The sequence below is a fragment of the Passer domesticus genome, chromosome 1, assembly GCF_036417665.1.
Source record: "Passer domesticus isolate bPasDom1 chromosome 1, bPasDom1.hap1, whole genome shotgun sequence".
Classification (NCBI taxonomy): domain Eukaryota; kingdom Metazoa; phylum Chordata; class Aves; order Passeriformes; family Passeridae; genus Passer; species Passer domesticus.
The window spans coordinates 140,201,432-140,222,902 of NC_087474.1; the positions used below are offsets into that span (position 1 = coordinate 140,201,432).

The 21,471-nt window shown below is 37.3% G+C and overlaps 1 protein-coding gene across 9 annotated transcripts in view; it reads right to left on the bottom strand.

Moving 5' to 3' along the window:
* RGS22 (regulator of G protein signaling 22) overlaps nucleotides 1-21,471 on the bottom strand; it is a 60,068-nt gene that overhangs the window by 29,661 nt on the left and 8,936 nt on the right. For all 9 annotated transcript variants that reach the window (XM_064392924.1, XM_064392888.1, XM_064392905.1 and 6 more), the window contains exons 4-15: nucleotides 18,144-18,365; nucleotides 14,317-14,402; nucleotides 12,257-12,437; nucleotides 11,645-11,816; nucleotides 10,334-10,597; nucleotides 9,983-10,220; nucleotides 9,287-9,448; nucleotides 8,234-8,405; nucleotides 6,736-6,806; nucleotides 6,120-6,225; nucleotides 4,154-4,279; nucleotides 2,479-2,580 (exon numbers count right to left, since the gene is read on the bottom strand). In XM_064392924.1, the coding sequence (XP_064248994.1) occupies nucleotides 2,479-2,580; nucleotides 4,154-4,279; nucleotides 6,120-6,225; nucleotides 6,736-6,806; nucleotides 8,234-8,405; nucleotides 9,287-9,448; nucleotides 9,983-10,220; nucleotides 10,334-10,597; nucleotides 11,645-11,816; nucleotides 12,257-12,437; nucleotides 14,317-14,402; nucleotides 18,144-18,365 (1,902 nt within the window). The remainder of the gene's footprint in view (nucleotides 1-2,478; nucleotides 2,581-4,153; nucleotides 4,280-6,119; nucleotides 6,226-6,735; nucleotides 6,807-8,233; nucleotides 8,406-9,286; nucleotides 9,449-9,982; nucleotides 10,221-10,333; nucleotides 10,598-11,644; nucleotides 11,817-12,256; nucleotides 12,438-14,316; nucleotides 14,403-18,143; nucleotides 18,366-21,471) is intronic.

A 21,471-nucleotide genomic window follows, 5' to 3' on the forward strand; every position in this document is an offset into this window, starting at 1 on the left:
CTTGGGTCTGGTGTGAATTCATGCCCAGATGAGAAGGCTTTGATAAGCAATTTCAGAATGATTGGAGAGAAGCAAGAAATGTGAGAAAGATTTAAGTCCAAGTGCTTTGTACTGCTGCCCAAAGGAATGGATATTGCTCTGATCTAAACGAGTGCCTCGTGCAGCTGCCTGGCAGAGTGATATAATGGAAGCATGCAATGCACTGGCTGGTGATAAACAGAGAGGCTAAACTGCCTTAACCTCCATCATCACTTCCCACTAACATAAATACTGTATCTGACCCCAAAAGTCCACAGTAATGAAGACTCCCTTTATCTAAATTGATTCTAGCATTAAAATATTGTATTTCCCAAAACTGTATTACATTTTCTAATTCTAAATAACTTTTTAAGAAATTAAACCCCAACATTTTATGTTTCTTTATTGGTTTTATTTTCAAATTTTTTTACACTCCTGTGCATATGTTTACAGTGAATAACCATGTATGTTCCTGGATGATTACCAGTTTCAATCTCACTGTAGTTTCTTTCCCCGGGTGAATGCATATATACCTTGGAAAGCATTTTATTACTCTATCATAAAGCTGAGATAGCAATGCCTAACAAATGAAACAATGAGTAGCAGATACACAGCAATCAAGGTTTGTTCTTGTTTCTAACAGGAAGCAGGCAGCACACATATGGAACACTCTGTCTCTACATGTCTCTTTCTGTAATAAATAGTAAAATATATATGACAATGTGTCATGTGAATCTGATTCACATTCTCTTAGGAGCATTTGGAGTGACTGTCTTCTTGTGCCAAAGGTGAGTGCAGAATTTGGGAAGGCATCCCTTCCGTAAGCAGACTCTGTAGATTGGTTGCAGCTTGACTCTTTACGGTGTTCCAATGAAAACAAGTATAATTTTTCTGCAGCCTTAAAAGGCAAGCTTGAGAATGATACCAAATGTTGCAGCACATGTGTTGATTTGTTATGTTACATTTCAGCTGTTAGTTATGCTAATGGAACAGTTTCACATATTTAGTTTTGATGTATTTACTTTCATGGCTATGTGTATGTACTGTCTGCAATTGCCTGGTAACACTGATTGTACGATGTTCTGCTGTCACCACCAGGCCAGCACTGGAAATAAGATTAGTAAAAAAGACCTGGGCCTTAAATTTTCAGCCATGCAACCACTACAAAAAGAATGCAAACTGGTGTGAAATGAAACCAAAATGAAAACCATCAGAGACTATAAGGTAAGCTTTGGCCTGCAATAAAACACATAGGAAAATGGTGATACAGAATAGATATGGTCAGCATATCTGCTGTGAGGAGGTCCCCAGCCACACACAGGCATGGACAGATGCAGGAGACAGTCAGACTTAAGGGGACCTTCAGTTGCCCACAGCCTCAGGCCATAAAAAGAGCTGGAGGGGAAACCAACTAAATAGGGTAACAGTTCAGTTTACCCAGCACAAGACAGGAGAGGGAGGAACCCATGCCTTGGCCACTGCTTGGAGTTTCTGTACAAATAACACTGATTTAGATGAGAATTCTGGACAAATATGCAAACTTCTGTTATTTTCCCAGTAAAACATCCAAGAAGGAAAAGAAGACAAATTCAAGAATGTCCAGATGCTCAGGAACATGTCACATAAAGAGATTTCTCTCACTTGCCCTCTATTTGTTCCAATGATATGTGAAATAGTTTTGCTCTATTACAGTACATATTGAAATATGTGGATAGGATATACTCCTACACAAGGTTTAGAAAGGAAAATCAGACCAAAGTTTCACATGTGATTTTAAAAGTTCCCCATAGCTCTTCTAATGATACCACACTGTTGCAGTTTCTTTCCCTGATGGAAGCAATCTACTCTGCCTTCAGCACCACTGTGGGCTAAGTGCATGCTTAATTAAAATATCTTTTATAGGAAATATCAGTTCCACTTAACTTTAATGAGGGTCTGAAGATCTATTTAGGGGGATGACAACCATGGTAAATATAATAATGATACCCTGACAATCATAAAAATTGAACAGGGCTAACAAAGATAATTTTTCATTATTGAGGTCATTACCTGAGGTCTGTACTATGAGATCTGCAATTCTAACCCACACAGGAGATGGAAGGAAAGGTACAGCAGAATAAAGAAAAAATACTATCTCTGATGTTAACACTAAGCAGACAGTTTCCAAATATGACTCAGTGGAGCAAAGGGGAGTTTAGGTAAACTGAGTATAATAGATAAAACTGGGAACAGGCTGCAGAGCCTGGAAATCAAACTATGCACGTTTAACGTTTAAGAAATTCCATGGAAACAATCCAAAGAGCTTCTTTTATTGCCCACAACACAGATTTGCTTTGGTGTGGGTTGTCAAGTTTTGGAAGCTTTTCTATCTTTTTTTCATTCTTTACACTGAACAAATGCATTTGTGAAGGGACCTAATAAATGTATTTTTGAAAGAAAAACACATTATTTACAACTTACTTGAGCCTGCTGGCATATTTGAAAAGGTTGAAGAGTTTCTTGGTAAAAAAGCTGATGATAAGCCTGTAGGTCGAACCAAAAGTACACGCAGTTCTTCCACAACTAGAGATGAAAAATATTGTAGGTTATTGCTACCCAAATATCACAATTTTATAAAAAAATGACTTTCCAATGCAAGTAATTATTTAGCTCCTTGGGGTCATCATAAATCAAGCTCAATTTAAAATGGATTTAATCTTCTGTTGCATGCTGGCAGAAGAACAACATATTTCATAGCATTGTCACAGTGATACTCTATCTTTTATTGTATCCTTTATGCATAATTGGCCATTAAAATCATTAACATTGTAGTTAACATTTGAAGAGTAACCATATTTCAGTGGCATAAAGCCAGTGCTAAAGAAGAGATGCTGATAATGGACATGCAGAGTTTGTGCCATGGCAAAATAGCATTTTGCAGCAAAAACCAAAATAATTAAATACAGTGTACTTGACATATTGTAATGGGATTATCACTACATTTTTATTACATGCATTTCTGAGACCCAGAATCTTTGCCTCATTTCATAAATTCAAACCAACAACAAAAGATCTTTCAGAAGAAGTCTAGATCTTTCCCCATGTCCTCTGCTTTAATCATGTGTATATGGGGTTTAGACCTTAAAAATACCCTGAAACCCCCATCGCTGACCAATAAATAAAGCATTCCAAAAAGGTAGGGGTAGGGAACTTTGTTCCACAAACTGCAGCCTTCCAGACCTGGAACATGAGTAAAATAGGCTTCACAGCTGAAGAGAAAACTTTAAGCAAATAATTTTGAAAGGAGCCTGGCACCTGGAAAGGATAGAGACACTTGGGTGGTTGCCTATCTCCAATAGAAAAATAAGTTTCTTTCATTTCTATTTCTTTCTATACACATTTAATAGTTTTAGCTAAAGGTATTTAGCTTTGGAAACATTAGATCTTGCCTTCTAGAAGCCAGAGGCATTTCTAGCTACTGCTGCTGGATTCTGGGTTGTGCTAGTGGTGAAACAGATGTCCATCTTGATTGCATTCAAACCTCCCCTAAAGACTCAATTTTTCTGCAAAGCCACTAAACACTAACTCAATAGTCATAAAGTGCTCCAATTCAATCCTCAATTTACACCAAGCAATGAATGATACATCTGCTGACTACATAGAAGAAATAGCGTTGTGTGTCTCAGAAATACAAGCAGATTCATAGAAGCATAAGAAAATTTTAAAAATATTGAAGATTTTGGACATCACTAAGCCAAAAAGTAAGAAGAAATCAGATTATTGTTAGCAATAGCACAGCAGATTTCCCATCTTTTTAAAAAATGGTTTTTGTGGGTTAAGACCTCTTTTTTTTTCTGCCAAGTTAAAGGTTAACTTTTAAAAATTAGTAGCCTTTTTTTATCCCTGATGGTACAATAAGAATTCCAATGGGTTTGAGACTGTAAGAATCTGACAGCTTGGTTAAGACCTGTCATTAGTTTGCATATATACATGAACAGTTTATTGTTGTTGAGGGATTGAAGTCTCACAAGTAATAATTCATCCAGTCATCAATCTTTCTTTCTCCATTTCTTTTATTTTCAGTCTGGCTGCCCTCTATAACTTGGCATTCAATCAACTGTGGACTAAATTATCAAGAGTAGGAAAATACTCATACCTTATTCCCTGACTTCTCACAGAATTGTGTGAAGTAGTAGCCTGCTCTGTTCTCCAAATAAAGAGACTGCAGCATGCTTTCAATTCTTGATCCCCTGAAGACAACACTGCTAGCAGCACTCTTCCCCTGGACAAATAAAACATAGTTATACAGCAAGGAATAACAGGCTTTCATTATTTTCAAATGTCACTACATTGCAAAGGAGGGCCATGAAGTGTGTTCAATTAGTATCTTCATCCCAAGGAAGTAGACTCCATTTTCTACTACATATGCAATTGATCATGGCCCTCCACACCATTTTCCCACGAAATATTCACATGCAATGGAATAAATCTGATGACTGAAGACATGCAGAGAAGCTAAGTGACCACAGCATCCCTGAGATGGCTCCTCAATACTTAAAACAGAAAAACAAACCTGGCCTTAATTCTGTCATTAAGTCTTTATCTCTGGGGAATTCCAGTGATACTCAACGACATCAGTTAGCTGCCAAGGGTTGTCTCAGCTCAGGCTACCGTGTTTTGAAATAAGAGAAGTTAAGAAGTTAAGAGGTGGTTATTTGGTCACGATTCAAAACATTTAACTATTATGGAACAAAAGATACATCTTCTGGGGTTACACCACTGACATGAGCAAAAAATCATGAGCAATTTATCGAGCCAGAAATCCATGCTCATTACCACGGCTAGCTCCTAGAGCATTTGAGGAAGAATACATCCATTTTGTCAATGCTCACAGAGAAGCCAGAAGAGGCTTCTGTAAGTAAATTAGTTTCTGACGATCACAAGAGAGAAATTATGGCTGATTTGCTGTCTCTGATAGGAGAAGTGGAAGCAGATGAGTGTGGTGGCTGACAATCAGCTTCTCTCCAAATTGTAACAAGGATGGAGGCAATCAGACTTTTGAAGCAGAATAGGAAAATCTCCCTCCCCAGTATGAAGTTAAACTATGAATCCCTGCATTCCCCTTTGCATCATATTTGTGATGGCAAATTGTAGGTCTTCACTGTAGGTTCCAGTCTAACCAGTGTAAATGTATGATATTTTCTTCTGTTGGTAAGAGGGAAAATGCATATGATGTATAAAAACTAATAGTTCATGGTGTGAACTTCTGCTGAATATACACTCCTAACGTCTCCTAACTGCAAAGACTAACCTTTTTTTTCCTGTCAAAAACAACAAAGTAAAATGATTGTAGTGAAGTAATAAAGTGTGATTTTGAAGTGCAAAACAAACAAGCATGTACTCAAGTGCTCAACAAACTCCATGCACATATGGCTGGGCCCAGATTTCTTAATGTATTTTTTCTTTTAGTTGTAAGGCTGTGGGTATCAATACCTCCATGAAAGAGCTGTTTTGAGACCACTCCACAAACAAGAAAGGTTCTGGATATATTTTAGATTGCCAGATGTTAACATCTCATATGTTTGATTTGTCAGCATTTTAACAGTTATTGAGAAATGCTCATCTGTGCAGCCTGTCTCTCCTGAGGTTTGTTTGACTTAAGACCTGCTTAGCAGGCAATAATTCAACAAAGAAAAGAATGAAGTACACAAGAAATAAAGAGGGATTGTACAGATGAACCATCTTCCTCTATTAATGTTCTAATTTTAATGACTTTCTAAGGCAGATTCCATTTTCACTGTAAGTCTGATATACTTTCCTAGGCAGTGATTCCACTGAAGCATTTATCCAGAGAGTTTTCCATCACAGCCTACTGAACACATAGTCACTATGGAGAAGATAAACAATTTCTAGTGAAAATAAACCTCTGTGTGTGCCATGATTTCCTATCCAATAGGTGACAGATACAACAGAGGAAATGCTGACATTTGAATACCTCTGCATAAAGCATTGACACTCATAAAATTAAACCAAGTTCTCCCCATTTTTGACTACTTCATACTGCAAAATAAAGAGTTTTAACTCATGATTCAAGACAAGTAATCTTTTCAAGCCATACTTACATGGAGAAGCTCAGCATAGGTGTACTTTCTATGACCCTGGTATTCTGAGTCTTTGGTCCCAACCAGAGCTAAGCTGTGAATCATGTCTGTGCTCACTGACATTGGCCTGGATCACAAACAAAAAAATTTTCAATACATATTTCAGAAAAATTTAGGGCAGCTTACAGAATAAATAAATAAGAAAAGGCAGAAAACTGGTGTAATGATAAAGTGAATAGTAGACGAAAAAGTGCATGGAGTTTAAATTTGCAATGAAAAAAAACTGCAGAAGAATATCTTTTTCATATTGTCCTGTGGAAATCATTGGCATAGCATGACTCTGAGGGTTAGCATTTGAGACAGGTTAGAAGAATATGAATGTATAGAATATTGACTATTATATAAGAGAAAACACTTGTATTTGGGGAAATAAACTATTGTGTTGTGGCAGAAACAAGCAAGAAACTAATCAGCCAGGAAGGAATTCTCCATGCAAACAATCTGTACCATAACTGTGCTTCACTAAGCAGATAATTGTATTAAAGTATTAATGAAAACAGTAGAATGTAAAATACTTTCATAAATATTTGAGGTATATTGCTGTGCAGAAAGATACACAAGGGACTGTCGTACTTACCGCATTCTACTGCTAGAAAGATCATCCCTTTGGAGAATCTGACTTCCTGTAGGTAGTAATCCTGATGATCTCTTCAAAGAGAAATTTGGTTTAGGTAGTTTTAATAAAGTTGTTGGTGAGTTTGTTCTACTTTTATAAAAGACATTATAGAAAAATAAGGAAATTCTGATTATTTTTCCAGCTTTATGTTTTCTTAACGTGTTCTCATTGGTCAAAAACAATAAAGGATTTTCAGGAATATTCTTCCTTGTCAATCACAATATGTAAAATGGCACGTAGCAAAAATTTCTGAATATTTTTAAATATTTTTCAGCATACCTTAATAACCACTACAGCTTAGAAAATGCATTTTTAACAGGAGGAAATATGCTACAAGCACACTGCACAGAACTACAGAGAATGTCAGCTGAAGAGCATGTGAAGATGTTTTGTGAAACTTTAGGAAGATTATCATAAGTCAGCTCACTGTAAGAGAGGTACAATCACTCAAGCAAGAAATGGGCCATTTGGTGACTCTGTGATGTTCATGGTACAGGGTCCTAATTTGGGTCAAATTCAACAGGGACTGGAAAACTTGCAGGTTCCTGTCTGCCTGACCTACAGCTAGTCCTGGCTCATCAGCACACCTTGTGAACTGGTCACTAAGACACAGGTGCTTCTTGCTCCCATTTCTGCCATGATCAACAGGAACATGGCTTCTGAATCTAGTTTCTTCTAAACAGGAAATCTGTCCCACTGTTTTCCTCCATTATCTCCACTAATCAGATTTCAAAGGAAGTACTTGTAGCCCCAAACTATCCAACCTAAAGCAACAGAGGTATGTGCTGACAAATCGGTGGCATAGCCTATACAGTTCTTGATACTGGAAGCACAGTTTCAATCCATATTCTCCAAGTACCACATAACCAGGGGCTTAACACTGTATTGCTGAAAATCTATAGTTTTTGTTGCAGTTACCTCTCACACTCAGGCTTTCAAGGAAGAAAAGTGACAAAACTGAACTGGCCACCTGAAAGCTACAAATTGTGGAAAGGTCTGTTGAATGGCTCATGGGCCTCTGGAGAAATCAAAAAAATGTGTAGCTGATTGAAGGGCTGTAGTGATAGAAAATGAGCAGAATTCTGCCTTTTTTATAGACATGAGGAATAGATCCAGGTTAACTGCAGTGAAGTTGTAAGAATTAAGCATTAAGACAAGGATGAGTGGTGAAGCTGCATTGCTAGAGACTTAATTTTGCAGTTCTGAGAACTTCCAGCTAAAATATCTATCCAAAGGACTTAGGAAATAGTCAGGGTGTAACTGAGAAGATATTCTGACTCCATTTATAGCAACTTTTTGCATGAAATATAATGAAATATTACTGCACTTTTATATGTAACCATCTTCATACCAGCTTGCTAAATGTTTCCTAAAAACCTTGTTCCATTGAATTCAAGGAGTTTTGTCATTATTTTTGACAGGAAAAAGCTTTGTTTTCCAATGTTGTGATCCTACTTACCTGAAGAAAGGAAGGTGAGATGTCAGACTTTTGGGTCAATGGCAACAATGATACTATTTGTGGGAAAGGATCAATGTCCACTCTTGGTCTCTCTTGACATGTGTGCCAGAACTTCAGTTTTGCACTGGCAGCATCTATTGCTGTTGAATGAGTGACACAAAATCTGGGACCCCTAGGGAGAAAAAAGCCAATAAGTAGAACTTTCCAAAGTAATAAAACACTGGGCTATTTGGCTTTTTTTTTCCCACTGATGTTATTTACTGTACCAAGATATGGTGCTATATGCACCTAGGATTAAAAATCAGTTAGTGTCAAAGGTATGATTAAATATTGCATGCTTCCAAATCTAAAACCAAACTACACATAAGTAAACTTAGGTTGCAAATTCTGCAGCATTACAAACAATTGCCTTTCTATCAGTCTGCAGGAAGGTATGCCCCATCCATCCTATAGCAAATCACAGGAAAGTATTGTAGGCCAGGACAGAGACAACAAGTCATGTGAGGATCCACAATTCCAGGTTTATGCCTGGAATTTGTTGAACCCCCTTGGGGAGGAGAGAACACCTTCAAAAATTTAGCCCATATTTTGGAAATAGGTTAGATTTTATATTCTTACTTAAGCTGTTAATATGTAAAAAGCATTTTATATGACAGGCATTGAACAGTAAAGTCTGAGGCTTAAATCCCATGAAGGCATATACACAAAGCATCCTCAGGACTTGGGAAGGGTAGTATGTGGAACAGGTTAGGATAGAATTAACCTCCTGTGTCTAGAGGGGTTTCCCTATCCTGCAGACTAAACTTTAATTGAACATTACCCAAGGCAGAGATCCACAAAGCAGCTCAGATTCTCGGGTAGAAAAATGAGAAGGGCTTATTAAAGCAGATCTACCAGGCTTCTCAGCAGATTGCAATGTACTTTAGGCTCAGCCAAAATTTCATGTGCTTCTAATAATTGCAGTGGGATAAGTGACATTAAATAATAGGCTTATCAAAGAAAATGGATGTTTATTAAACAATAGAATTTTATTTCAAGACCATTTTTTCATACCAGTAAAGAAGTAGTGGTTTCACTACTTCAGGCTGAATCTGTCTTAAATGCATTATATTCCACTGATCTCCATGCAGTAGCTCAAGTCTGAGCAACACTTCTGAACTGAGGAAATAGTCTCCACTACTCAGCAGGTACAGTTTTTTCATCTTACTGAGTTGCCTGCAGTCAACAAAAATAGTCACATAAGCATGTATCAAATGCTGTACAGAATCAACTACAATTTATCCTACTGCTTAAACTGCTGCCATGCAACATGTTTTTAATTGCAAGTGGCAGAAGCCAAAATATTTTTTCCACAAATTAGAGACAGGTTATGTGTAAGACAAAATGTATAATGCTGTAGAATAGACTATCTGAATCCAACAGGATCTTTCATTAAATGAGCTGTCATACTGATGTCCTACTTGTGAATTTATTTTTAGTTTTTTTCTGTTGCCATCTGGAATCCAAATCTCTTTCTAACACAGCCTTAATAACATGATTCTGACTTCATGTAAGCCTTGCAAACATGACTCTGCAAAAAGAGTTTTATCAGCTCCAGCAGCATCATTCCAAATCTTATCAGGACACACATTTAATTGTGTCTGTTTACTCAGACATTACAATTTACTCTGAAATCTCAAAACCTGCATTGATCTATCCAAGTGACAAGTATTAAAGCAATGGGAGCAACTGTTAAATAATGGGAAGTACCTTTGTTGCCTTGTAGTGTTCTTAAGAGCCTTTAGTCTTTCAATATCCATCCAGAGCCACCAGTACCTCTCCCCAAGTGTTCCTTTAATGAACTTCTTGAATCTTTCAAACTCATGTCTGTTGCCAGTGTCGTACGTCCCGTGACTAATACACCAGGCAGCCCTGCTGTCTGGCCCAACACTTTCAGAACCTGGACTTAAGCTTCCTTGTTTTCTTACATCTTCCTTGGAGTCCAAGGCTGCAAGTGGAGAAGAACTTTGGTTAAAGAGTGACTGCAGTACCATGAGCAACTTCATTATACGTTAGCTTGTGTGTAAACACTTTAGGCTGTTTTGTGGAACTTCACGTTACTTTCAATGTCAGCGGTTGACTGGAGGGTCAGCTCTGAAATGGGTTCCTTCATTGCAATTTGAGAGGATGTTTGTGTGAATTCATCCTCTGTCTGAAAAGCTGTGCTTCCTCGTTCATCTTCCTCTTCTGCTGCACTGTGCCATTTTGGGTCTAGATAAACTCTTGACCGCGTGTGGGAAGGAGCTTCGGCAATGGCCACGGAGCAGCCCTCCTCAGCCTCCCTGTACCTCTCACTGGTAACATCAGCTTTCACAGACGCTGTCCCTGAAGGGGAAAGGAAACTCTGTTTGTGGCATTCCTTAGACAGGTAACCTGCTTCTTTGTCTAATTAGTCCTTTCAACTTCCTCTGAAAATAAACCACATCTAACCAGTGCTGGCCACTGTCACAGACAGACACTTGGATTAGGAACATGGCAGAGAGATTCCCTGCTCTTCAATTACATGATTTCCTAACTATACATGGCAAAATGTGCTAACATTAACATAAAAATCAGTGTCATTTAAAATATATTTCCTTAATTCTAAACTATTTCACTTGTTTTCACTTGACAAAGAAAAATCACAGCCTCTTGACACAGGTCTGTGAAATGAAACATGGAGAATCATTTCTCAGGACCTAAGGCAATTATGGAGAGAGACACATCTTTGAGAATGGAAAGAGAGCAAGCTCCTAACATATGAGCTGAGGCTTCTCTTCCTCTTGCTACTGTGTAAAAAGCAGAAGCAAGGCTGTGCAATGAGATATATATATATGTCCGTCTGTATTTTCACTCCCAGAACCTCTGGAACTTGCTGAACGATTTCAAATAAATTTGAAGATAGACAGGATTCCAAATGATTACATCTTACAAGATGCATAAAAATTGGCAGCCAAAAGACCTTTAAGTGCCCAACATAAATACTCTAAGAAGATGGCTGAAACACATAATAAGCTATCAAATACCCAAAGAATCCAGACAAGAAAGTCTTTCAAAACATATTAATGCATGTCCCCCAAAAAAGCCCAGAACAACTCAACTGAAACTTACAGATTTCTATGAGACAGAAATTTGTAAGAAAAGAAACTACTACTAATACAAAATTACTTGGCTACTAGCTCAAACTTACACTTAATGTTGCAGCTATGGAAAGAAACAAATGCCTGTCTGAAGCCTCAGGTACCATGTGATACTCAGAAGGTAACAAGTGGAGTTAGCAACAATTCCTTAGAAGGCCTTTTCTTTCCAGCTAGTCTGAGCTGTGTTAAGGGTTATGTAATTCTTGTTAGCCTTGTCACTTAACCACAGGATTAAGTAACCCTTGTTACTTACCCAGAAGGGGACCTTTTCCAGGTAATGATTCATCTTTTTTATGCTGCCCAGGCAAATGCTGAGTATCTTGAATTTTACTAGAAGCTACAGGACGCGTATATGAATCTGTAGTTTTCACAGAATCACCTTGTTTTGCCAAGGTAAACCAATCCTTTACCTGAGAAACTGTAGCCTAGGAAAATAAGTTTCATAGAACAATTAAATTTTTTCTGTTATTGCAGTATTTCTGAGAGCTACAGCTTGCTGTCCATAGGAATTCTGTGCAGTCTGTGTATCCTTTCTGTAAGGATAGTTCCCAATGCAGAGAGCTGTGTGACAGTAGCTGAGCATACTTGTATGAGCTGAGCTTCTGTTTAAGTTGTATCACAACTCATTGACCTTCCATAGTACAAAAAACTTTGAATATAAAAGCTATTTAGAGAATCAGAGAATCAGAAAATGGTTTAGGTTGAAAGGAATCTTGAAGATCATCTATTTCCAACCCCCTGGCACTAGACTGTGTTGTTCAAGAGTCAGTTGTCCCATTAGGTTGTGACCTCAGTTACAATAATTCTACCCAATTAATTCAATCTATATTGAATTAATATGTTTAACTAAATATGTTTCTTTTACCTCTCCAAGTGATACATAGAACTTCTCCATAGTCAATGAAGTCAATGAAGAGTCATCCTCCTCAGGACGGGCAGAACGTGGGCTTTGCTTCCTTATCCTTATCCAGGGAGAGTAGTCATTATCTATAATGAAATTAATGCCAGTCTTGCTCCATTCTACCTGTGATATCAATTTAGCTAGTCTGAAATTAAATGTTGGGACAAGAAAATAATTAATTTTAGCTTTTAATCAAAGAAACAGTTGATTTCCCCACAGAAGTGGCAATTTTTAAAAAAAGTCTATCTAAAAAACATGGCTACAGAGAACTTCATGATCTGCTTTTTTCATAGAATCATGGAATTATATAATATCCTGATTTGGAAAGGACCCACAAGGATCACTGAGTCCAGCTAGGTATTATTTCAGCCTTCAAATGCTGTCACATCTGTAAATGCCACTACTGCCACTGCACAGCTCACCTGCACATAGATAGTGCCCTGCTTGCATTACCAAGCTTTACCAGTATACTTCTTTCAGGATTTTGCATGTATCTCTGCAGTTTCAAGCCCTGCCAAGATTCCTTTGAACATTTTGTTCACTAAAATTGAACTATTCTCCCAGATTGCAGAAGCCCTGTATCACTACCAAAGACTACACCTCTGGTTCCTGGCAGAAGCAGTCTTTCAGCAGGAATGCCACAGCACTGATCACACTGATGGAACTTGCAGCTGATAACAAGACAGCTGGCACTAGTGTTCAGCTGGCTGCCCTGTGGGAATTCCATAGTACTGAACAGTTCTCCAGTGCTACTTTGTGTTAGTGTGAACACATTGCAGTGTTCAGGAAAGGCAATCTTAGAACCACATGGCAATAGTGAGGATGCTCTGGCCCCAAGAACTGGGCAGAACTTGGTTAAGTTAGAAAGAAGGACAAAGTCAACCAAGTCACATGTGAAGGGAAGATGAAGCCTACACTTCAGCCTGCAATCAAGTAAATGCTCAATTTTATTTGTGCCCACTACTAGAGATCAATTAGGATTTAATTTTAGGGTTAGGGTATCTTCATCTTTAAACACAAGTTTCCCTTTTAGCATCTGAACTTATCTTGATTCTGATTCAGGAAAGCAGCTTGAGCTGCTGATGTCAGTTGAAATTAGGTACATGCTTAAAGATGGTTTTATGCAATTCTCTTGGTAACTCTGCTTGACCAGTTTGCTACAGCAGAAGATCAAAATTATTGTTTCATGTGACCCAGATATTGGTAAAGCAGGCTGTTAACAAAGGTATAATTCAGCACTCTCACAGTTTGCTTGTTCTTTGCACACTTTTCCCTCTTGAACTTAAGTGCAGTTTCCAGGTTATCAAAAATAAAAACATTTTACATTTTTTAACTGTAAAAGTCTATACCTCAGTAACCACTCTGCCATTACAATCAACAAATACAAGTTTTGTGAACCATGTTTCCAGGCTGCCTCTCCTTTTGGACCCCTAAAACATGCTACAATCATCTGCATCTAGACACAGCCTTAAGGGATATAGAGGTAGGTCCTCCCACAAATGCACACTAGATCTCCTGAACATCTGCTGAATGGACATCTGGAAAAACACTGCAAGTTTGTAATAAATCATCCAGCTATGCCATGTCATCCCACAGAGAACTTTGATAAACTCTGACAGAGGCCCCAAAGACACTAAACTAATAATTGAAATTAAAACAACTTCCTGGTTTTTTCCAAATTATTTTCATAGACTTGTAACTTCTGCTTATATGGCTTACATATTGATTAGCAAAAGATGCATTGCTACCATGACCTCTCTGAGGAAGAGATTTGGAAATCAGTAAATCCCATTCTTACTCTCTTTGTAATGGTGTAGTATAGAATGCAATTCATGGTCAAGGAAAATTACAGCATGATGAGTGAAAAAAGTCACTAACTTTATCCAGGTCACTAAAATATTACAATAAAGAAAACCAGACAAGAGGAGGGCAAAACCACTTTAGAAATACCACCAAGATGAATTAAACAAAAGATGAAAACATACAGATTTATAACTGAAAGACAGCATAAAATATTGCAATACCTGTATTCAAAGTAACAGTCACTTTCTAGAAATGCTGGAAGCCTTTCCTTCTTAATCCACTCAATTGCTTGTTCTTGATCGAGTTGCTGTTAAAAAAGAAATGACAAGTTTTTGCAGTGTTCTTGACTTTCTTGACTTATTCTCTACATCCCACTTCTACAGAAGCATTTTCTCAGGAAAATAAATACAAAGTAAACATAATCTTTATGCTGGAACAATTACTTTCCTATTAAAAGCTAAAAAGATCTAAACTTGATTTCACCTATTAAGAATTCAACTTTTGTAACAAATAATGAGTGTTCTTTCTTAAGAAATAATGCACGTATGAATCATTCTTTTACTGTACAATTTCAAATGCAAATTAGATGCACAAAAATTCTCTGCAATAGGAAACTGCTGCTTTCTGATTTTAACACATTTTATAAATAATAGCTATTATTTTTCCTCAAGAATTTGAAGAATAAGGAACCATAAATTAATTTATATTTTCAGAATGAGAAAATTCTGGATATTAAAACCAAAATCAAACAAATAGAAATCCAGTTAGTTCTCACCTCTCATGCTTTTATGTTGGATCACTGCATAACTGCATTGTACACAGTAATTTTCACAGTATGGTATGTAATTCTCAGGCATGGTATGACCTGGGGCCACAAGAAATTTCTGCTCAGGCAGTCTAAGCCTCAGTGCCTCATTGAAGCAGAAAGAGAAGGGCCCCCAAGGAGTAGTTTAGGGGATGAAAGGGAAATGTTGAGCAGCAAGTTACACAGAGACAGCCAGCTCCAGTGAAGTAAGAGTAACATCTCTGACTATGGCCATAATGATCCATAGCTGCTTCCCTTAGAAATTACATACAGCCTTTCCTAGTATTTTTTTTAATAGTGTACTTTTTCCACTCTTAGGGGATGATCTATTTTATTCATCTGAGGTGCATTCTTCCTTTTACTGAAGGTGAGACTAATTATTTTGAAGAATGCAGGAACTACTCTTGTCCATAAAAACAGGTGAAGTTTGGGCAAGGATGGGTACTACTTGTTATATCAGGTAACCAGTTTATGTAGATCACAGTTTGAATTTTCTTTCCATGAGCTAATATTCCATTCAGGGCAAGGGTTATTTCTGCCTCATGCGTATCTGCAGGGGATTAAAAAAATCTGAATTACTCAGAAAGTGGGTGGTTTCATTTAGGGAGAAGAAAATATTTCAAAATATGGAAAGCTTATGTTGGCAGTGGCTCATACAATGTAATTTGTGGAGATGGAGACTAATTACTCCCAACCACACAGTGTATGCTTCTTCTTGGCAATTGACAAGTTTTTTTGAAATACAGAAGATAGTTTCTTTATTTTGGCATTTAATATTTATGCATTTACTGACTTACAGCCCAGTTTTTTATCTGAATGATTCATAACATGCTCATGTCTGTACATGGCTGGTACACAAAATTAGATGTCATATCAGAAGGAAAAATTTCTATTCTTTCCCCATCCCAAGAGAAAGATGCTGCATTTAATCTGATGGAGTTTGTTACCTTGGTTAGTTTCCTTACCCAATCAGCCTTAGACCTTGCTAGGACCCAATCCAGCAAAGCTTTTAGCACATGTTTAAGTTTAAGCATGTGTTTAACTTCCCTTGATTAAAGTTAAAAACATACTTAAGTGCTTTGCTGAACTGGGGTTTCTCTGAAGTAAGCCATGTGGGATGCCAGCCAGTTTCTTTCCATAGTTGTGATGGATTCTACACAAGTCCACAGATTTTTTTCTCAATGTATTTCACACCATTGATATTTACCATGGATGAGAGGATACTTACGTCCATATCCACAATTTGCAAACATGCAAACACACATGAAGAAAACTTTTGCTTATCTGTAAATCTGTAACAATCTGAGAGGGAAGTAAAATATGGAGAAAAATACCACTGTGTGTGTTTCTTAGTCAAGATGTGTTTAAATTCAGGCCACAGCCTGAAAGGCCTGCTAGGATTTTCCAGTCATAACTCCTTTTCATAAGTAACCTGACAGTGATGACCACTCAAGGTGACTTTTTGTAATCAGTGTAACATTCAAAACAACTGCCAATCTCTTTAGTTCGTGTGAAGGCAGCCAAAGCAAAGCAGACAGCATCACCTGACAACTGAAAGATCAAATCCTACTTGATTTGAACAGAACTGCTTGATAGAGTTGATCTGGGGTGGCTTCTCCTGGTGCAGTCACTGTAGTGCAATGAATGGAGCTGACTTCTTTCACCCTGTGTAGTTGCAGTAACTACAATTTGGAGCAAGCTGTTCCACAGGCCATTTTGTCCAGCTCAGACTTGAGATGCCAAGCTGAACTGGATGAGGCATCTATGTTACCCATCAAGAAAAGGAGGAATCAAAAATAAGAAGAAATATCACCTTTTCACCCCAAAAGGAGAAGAAAGGGTGCTGAGGCATACTATTCCTCAAAAGGCTATAATGCTTCCCTTCTATGGAAAATATCCCAGGGAAAGAAATGGAATCTTAAGGAATACTGAAACTCTGTTTCTCCAAACCACATAAAAGAAGAAAGTAATAGTGAAGTGGCTTTAAATTGCTCAAGAAAGGCCATCCACAGTGGTGGGAGGTTAGCCCAGAGAGCAATGTAAGCCACACTTGCACAAACACACAGCATTTCCTCAGTTTAATACTGAGAGCAAATAAGAAATCAAGAACAGGTCTTCTGCTTTTGTGCTCTCAAGCAAAGTATTTGTGAAAAATATTATTTAAAATGGTAGGGATGTCTGTGAGCCTTGTCCTTTTGTATAATTTGTCCAGTTTAAATGCAGATAATTGCAGTATCACATTAGTATCATTTTGTTAAACATCATTGCTTTTTGACCTCTTCCAACACTGTTTTCTTTTCTGAAAATCATTAATCTTATACTGGGAGAAGCAGTGGTCTGTTACAACTCCCGGCTTTGCTCTCAGCTTTCCAGCTATGACATAATTTTGAGCAGGCACTGAAAAAAATGGAGCAAGACCTTATACTGGCCTTGAATAAAAGGAAATGAAGACATGTCATTTACATCCATGCAAAATAAGAAAGAAGGGAATAAACCAAGCATCCCAATGAAATACTTTTTTTGTCCTTGAAACCTGTTGTTTAAAGGCAAAATCCCACATCCAATTACACTGACTTGTAGTCTCCCAGATGTGTAAAATGCTTCAACTGCTGATTTTAACCTGCCTAATTTGGTGCTGAAGATGGCCCTTGAGGTAGGCAGGTGAGAATACCAAAACTGATACTATCTAAGCAAGCCTGAAATCATATTTTTTTTCCTAAATTCCAACCCATCTTTCCATTAATTTAGCTCTCTTCTTGCCAAAGATTATTTTTTCTGGCCATTTCAATTGATGCTAACCATGTAAATCCTTTAGGAATTAATGGAAGAGAGACTTATGTGTTGCCAGACCACAGATGAGCTCATAGCCACACAAGGAAATTAATTAATAAGGAAAGACTGAGCTGCATTAGTTTCAGTCAATTTGCACATTCCAGGGATCACTAGTAAAGTAACTGTTGTCATAATATTTTTTCTTTTAATATTAAAAAGTATTCAGACCACACAGCTGAACCCTGCCCTACAGAATCTTCAAAATTCTGTGCTACAGGATGTGCATCTGTAATTCCATTCACTTGTCTGCTAGACACATGTGCATTACAGGGCATAATTTGGCCCATCATTATGTTTTCCTAACATAAATTCACATTTTTCCCAAGCTACCAAGCCAAACACAACAATAACCATTGCCAGTATCTCTACAGTAAGATCTAAATATAAACTCAGGGTCTATAAGATGCTTACCATAGTGTTGTAATTTGGATCAATACTGAAGGGTGAAGAAGCACTGTGCATTTTGGAGAGCTGCCCATCATTCTTTTCCTTTCTTAGAACATCATAAATGGAGCTTGGAGGTTTTTGATCATGTAGAATTTTTTTCGGCTGGCTTTCCAGGCATTGTGGGGCATCATTAACTACTTCAAAAGCCCCAACATCAGAGTTAAACTTCACTGTCTGGGCAAAAGTCTACAAAAGAAGTTAGGAAAGTTTATGGTACTGTAATAAGGCAACTGTCATTTAACAAATTACTTTTTATCATATAGAGGCATCCTACAGGAATAGAAAATTGCATTATGAGGCTTCTTTCTCTTGGGGCATGAAACAGTAATTTTTCTGCTTTTTTTTTTTTAAGCTGTATAGCTTTCCAAAGCATTCCTACTTTTTTATCAGCAATGCTTAATTGTCAAGAATTTAATTCATTCTAGATCACAGACCATTCTTTTTCACATTTAAATAATTGATTCAGTACATTGAAGTCTAGAATATATAATTGTGACTTTAGTAACTGCCCTACAGAGAAGTACTGACCTACAGGATCAGATCTACAGTTATTATTCTCCCTTTTGTTATGATCAACAATCAAGGCATGAAAATATTAGCAATGAAACTCACCTTTTAAATGTGAGATGCATTTGAGGAGGATGAATCTGAAGATTTTCATATGTAGGAAAGTTTTGTCACCATACTGGTACTTGTAGGTCAAACAACTACCAAAACCCATGTCCTGTAGCAAATTTTATTATACAGCACTTGTTCAGTCAAATACTGTATAATAGATGAGATGGACCAAACTCCAATTTTGGCCATGCAAATGTGACTTTTGTCAACTCACAAAACCCCACTGCACATGTACACAATAAAACAGAACCATCTTTCATCTTTTAAGCTCTGGTATCAGGTATTTCCCTAAAAGACTATCTTTCAAATTCTCTTACTTGAAATTAATAGGAAAAATATGGATGGATTTTACAGGAGTCATAGAGGATACCCATGACAGTTATGAATAGGAGATTATATAGAACTTATGTACATTATATACTCTATACTATATAGAGTATATAAGCATCTCTGCACTCAGCTGGACAACAAGGCATGCTGTATTTTGGTACTCAGGAAACTATAGTCACACCTGAAATCAGTGCCAAAACTTATTTTGGCTTTGTTCCAGACAGGATCCCACCTGGTGTTTGCACAGTTGTCATTCTCCTGCATTTAATAAGACTATTTATTTGTTCAAGTACTGTATTTTTAATTTCCTTGAACTTTTTCATATATCACATATATGCACACAGACATAACTCATATACATTCTAGATATGTTAAATACATGCTACATATAACATAGAAATATACTACAGAACAATCTGTTTCTACTTCACACCTGTATAAGCCCGAAGTAATGATGTTAGTGTCATCTATTTTGTTGCTTCTGTTTGAAGCCCCCTTGTTGATCAGTGTCTGTAGACCACTGTCCAGAATTGAACCATGTGGCTGCAATATGTTTTTTCAGCATTCCCTACCTATCCCATAATGTCTCACTGTGGAGGCCCAGCCTGGCAAAGCACACAGCATGTGAGAGCTTTAAGTGTACGATTAGTGCCTATGACATCAGACCGTCACTGCTCAGGGCCATGCAGTGAACTGCATGAGTCTGTTCAGTTACCTAACTTCAGCTGAAATCATGGATTGGTTTTTTTCTCTGACACCTTCTGCCTCTTTTGGCATTAATTTTCTCCAGGCACTCAGCAGGTTTTAGTGCTTCTTTTCCCAGATGTACAGAACAGCATCTAACAAACCTTTCATGTGTAGTAGATTTCCCTACATGCAGACCTCCTTCCAGTTTGCCATGTGCACACTTCATTTACTTTCAAACCTAGACTGTGCTGCTACCAGCTTTTAAGTGACTAACTGTGCAAACTTAATAGCCTTTAAATGTTATCTTCCTTATATATTCCTTCATGTTTCAAATAAAGAAACAGAAGAAAGCACACTAAGAAACAAAATATTTTAGTCTCTTAGAATTTGAAATGCTCTCACTTGTGGAAAAAAAGCAAACAAAATGCAAATTTCATAATAAAGGGCTTTGTGACTAGACATGATGAGATTGCTTTAGTTTCATATTTTTCAAATTGAAAACTAAGCAAATACAGTATTAGTTTAGCACACATATCTACTTTTGTTTAATTTGTAAATTACTCTAGATCTAGGGTTTTTCGATACATATTCTATTTAGCTGAACAGAAAACCATGGCAATTTTAATGTAGTTAATGGATGTAGTTTTAATGTAGAAATGGATGCTAGTGACAATGTTTAAAATGTAAAGTGTTTTGGAGTCTGACTATTAATCATTTATAAGACAAATATACTAATGGAACAAAAAGAACATGCGCTGATGGGATAGGAAGATTTAGACTCCATACACTAAATACTTGACTGAAAAAGGAGGTTCTAGACCAGACTTTTGGGGTTTGGATGTAGTTACATATACCCAGGTCATCAAAAGGCATCCATTCTTCTATCAGTCAGAGAGTAGTCAGTAGACTTTACACTAGTAAGGATGCATCTGGAATACTGCTCCAGTTTTGGGTCCCATGTACAAGAAGGATATTCACATATTTGATCAAGTCCATCAGAAGACCATGAGACAGTCAGAGGCTGGAGCATTCACCCCTGAGGGAAAAGCTCTAGGAGGACTAGCAGCAGCTTTAGTGTATTTACAAGGAGAATGCTGAACAGATAAAGCCAGGCTTTTTATGGAGGTGTGTGGTGGGAGGACAACAGACCACTTGTCATACACTGAAACAACAGAGGTCTCAACTGGATTATACGAAAATAGGTGATTTTGGGATTATTAGCACTGGAATAAGTGTCCAGAGTGGAATCAGCTGTTGGATTTCAAGACCAACTGCAGAAAGTGCCAAGCAACCTGGAGTCAGTACTAAAACACTGACCTTGCTCTGAGAAGGAAGCCATACTACAGACTTCCTCAAAGTCTCCTCCAGACAGTAATCTGTGATTCTGTACAAATCCCAAATTCCCAAAAGAGCATCTCTCTATCTCTCAAACTATCACACAAAAGCATTTTAGAATAATTTAAACCTTTCTGGAGAAGTTGTTTACTCAAAAAATCTAGAATGATAAATCAGAATGTTTTCATAAGCATAATAAAAGAAGAGATAATTCCTAATCTTCTTACCCTATCACCACCACAAAAATAAAAGTGACAATGTTATAAGAAAAATAAAATGGGAACACACAAAAAACCTCCCCCAGAACCTGATTTCTTGTAGG